At 42.8% G+C, this 3,510-nt stretch overlaps 1 protein-coding gene across 1 annotated transcript; it reads left to right on the top strand.

Annotated features, from left to right (window-relative positions):
- The first annotated feature begins 2,068 nt into the window (after positions 1 to 2,068).
- Positions 2,069 to 2,546, top strand: LOC101120300 (small ribosomal subunit protein uS15-like). The gene is given in 2 exon segments (XM_060410814.1): positions 2,069 to 2,487; positions 2,490 to 2,546. Coding segments are annotated over 2 exon segments (450 nt in total). The 5' UTR covers positions 2,069 to 2,094.
- Positions 2,547 to 3,510: the final 964 nt, after the last annotated feature.

Below are 3,510 nucleotides of genomic sequence, written 5' to 3' on the forward strand. Positions count from 1 at the left end.
ATGTCCAGCCCTAGCAGAGAGGCCCATTTGCAGGCACATCTCTGCTACCCTATTTACCCTTCAGTGTCTTTTAACATCACAATTGCAGTCACCATCTGCACTGACTTTGGAGCTCAGAAAAATAAAGTCTGTTGCTGTTTCCATTGTTACCTCATCTATTTGTCATAAAGTGCAAATGTAGGAAATCAAGAAATACCTGGAGTAACGGGCAAATTTCAAATTAGAGAACAGAATGAAACAGGGTAAAAGCTAACAGAGCTTTGCCAAGAGAACGCATTGATCATAAAAAACACCCTCTTCCAGCAACACAAAAGAAGACTCTACACAAGGACATCACCAGATGGTCAATACCAAAATCAGATGGATTATATTCTTTGCATCCAAAGATGGAGAAGCTCTATACAGTCAGCACAAGCAAGACCGGGAGCTGACTGTGGCTCAGATCATGAACTCCTTCTTGCCAAGTTCAGACTTAAATTACAAGAAGTAGGGAAACCCACTAGGCCATTCAGGTATGACCTAAATCAAATCCCTTAAGATTATACAGTGGAAGTGAGAAATAAACTCAAGGGATTAGATCTGATAGCCAGAGTGTCTGAAAAACAAGGGATGGAGGTTCATGACATTGTACAGGAGGCAGGAATCAAGACCATCCTCATGAAAAAGAAATAGAAAAAGGAAAAATGGTTGTCTGAGGAGGCCTTACAAAAGAAGACAAGTGAAAGGTAGAGGAAATAAGGAAAGATATATTCATTTGAATGCAGAGTTCCAAAGAAGAGCAAGGAGAGATAAGAATGCCTTCATCAGTGATCAATGGGAAGAAATAGAGGAAGACAATAGAATGGGAAAGACTAGAGATCTCTACAAGGATATTAGAGATACCAAGAGAACATTTCATGCAAAGATGGGCACAATAAAGGAGAGAAAATTATGGACGTGACAGAAGCAGAAGATGTTAAAAGAGGTGGCAAGAATACACACAAGAACTATTTTAAAAAAGATCTTCACATTCAAGATAACCATGATGATGTGATCACTCACCTAGAGCCAGATATCCTGGAATGTGAAGTCAAGTGGGCTTTAGGAAGCATCATTATGAACAAAGCTAGTGGAGGTTTTGGAGTTCCAGTTGGACTATTACAAATCCTAAAAGATGATGCTGTGAAAGTGCTGCATTCAATATACCAGCAAATTTGGAAACGTCAGCAGTGGCCACAGGACTGGAAAAGGTCACTTTTCATTCTGGTCCCAAAGAAAGGCAATGCCAAAGATTGGACAAACGACCACACAATTGCACTCATCCCATATGCTAGTAAAATAATGCTCAAAATTTTCCAAGCCAGGCTTCAATAGTATGTCAACCATCAAATTCCAGATTTCATACTGGATTTAGAAAAGGCAGAGGAACAAGAGATCAAACTGACAACATCCACTGGATCATTGAAAAACATCTGCTTTTGCTTTATTGACTATGCCAAAGCCTTTGACAGTGTGTGTCACACACACTGCAGAAAATTCTTAAAGATATGTGAATATCAGACCACCTGACATGCCTCCTGAGAAATCTGTTTGAAGGCCAAGAAGTAACAGTTAGAACTGGACATGAAACCACAGACCTGTTCCAAATCAGGTAAGGGATATGTCAAGGCTGAATATTGTTACCTGCTTATTTAACTTACATTCAGAGTGCATCATAAGAAATGCTGGGCTGAATAAAGCACAAACTGGAATCAAGAATACTGGGAGAAACATCAATAATCTCAGAAATACAGGTGACAGCACCCTTATGGCAGAAAGCAAAGAACTAAAGAGCCCCTTGATGAAACTGAAAGAGGAGGGTGAAAAAGTTGGCTTAAATCTCAACATTCAGAAAACTAAGATCATGGCATCTGGTCCCGTCACTTCATGGCAAATAGTTGGGGGGAACAGTGGAAACAGTGACAGACTTTATTGTATGGGGCTCCAAAATCACTGCAGATGGTGACTGCAGGCATGAAATTAAAAGAGGCTTGCTTCTTGGAAGAAAAGTTATAACCAATTTAGACAGCTTATTAAAAAGCAGAGACATCCTTTTGCTACCACACCGCCGCCATCATGGGTCGCATGCACGCTCCCGGGAAGGGCCTGTCCCAGTCGGCTCTGCCCTACCGCCGCAGCGTCCCCACCTGGCTGAAGCTCACTTCTGACGAAGTGAAGGAGCAGATCTACAAACTGGCCAAGAAGGGCCTGACTCCCTCCCAGATCGGTGTGATCCTGAGAGACTCTCATGGTGTTGCACAAGTACGTTTTGTGACAGGCAACAAAATCTTGAGAATTCTTAAGTCCAAAGGACTTGCTCCTGATCTCCCTGAGGATCTCTATCATTTAATTAAGAAAGCTGTTGCTGTTCGAAAGCATCTTGAGAGGAACAGAAAGGATAAAGATGCTAAATTCCATCTGATTGAGAGCCGTATTCACCGGTTGGCTCAATACTACAAGACCAAACAGTCCTACCCCCCCCCAGTTGGAAATAGGAGTCATCCACAGCCTCTGCCCTGGTTGCATAAATGTGTGTATTGTACTAAAGCAATAAAATCATTGTTTAACAGAACAAACAAAAAAAAAAAAAAGGCAGAGACATTACTTTGCCAACAAAGGTCCGTCTAGTCAAAGCTATAGTTTTTCCAGTAGTCATGTATGAATGTGAGAGTTGGACTATAAAGAAAGCTGAGCATCAAAGAATTCATGCTTTTGCACTGTGGTGTTGGAGAAGACTCTTGGAAGTGCCTTGGACAGCAAGGAGATCCAACCATTCCATCCTAAAGGAAATCAGTCCTGAATATTATTTGGAAGAACTGATGCTGATGCTGTAACTCCAATACTTTGACCACCTGATGTGAAAAACTGACTCATTTGAAAAAACCCTGATGCTGGGAAAGATTAAAGGTAGTAGGAGATAGGGATGACAGAGGATGAGATGGCTGGATGACATCATCAACTCAATGGACATGAGTTTGAGTAAACCCTGGGAGTTGGTGACGGACAGGGAGACCTGGTGTGCTGCAGTCCATGGGGTCCCAAAATGTTGGACACAAGTGAGCGACTGAACTGAACTAAGTGGTCCGGTGCACGTACCGCCACACTCATTACTCTGACTCTGCAGCAGGTCATCACAGACCCACACCTTTTCCAAAGACTCCTGCACATTCACAGGCAAGTCTGGATCAGTCTCTTTTGGCATCACTTCTCCTTTCTCCTGATTCCTAGTGTGCAGGAGGTTTTGCTTGTGCTCTCCAAGAGTCTTCTTCCCCAGTCTCGTCTGAGTTCTGGTGGTTCTATTATGGGATTAATGGTGACCTCCTCCAAGAGTGCTTATAGCAGACCCAGGTCTGCTGCAGCCAGAGCCGCTGCCCCTGCTGCTGGGCACTGCTGACCCATACCTCTGCAGGAGACACTCAAACACAGAATGGATATTTCTTTTCTTCTCTGTTAAAATGCACCCTGGTCATGATTTTGTTCTTATTCAGCTCT

The sequence above is a fragment of the Ovis aries genome, chromosome 2 (assembly GCF_016772045.2).
Source record: "Ovis aries strain OAR_USU_Benz2616 breed Rambouillet chromosome 2, ARS-UI_Ramb_v3.0, whole genome shotgun sequence".
NCBI lineage: Eukaryota > Metazoa > Chordata > Mammalia > Artiodactyla > Bovidae > Ovis > Ovis aries.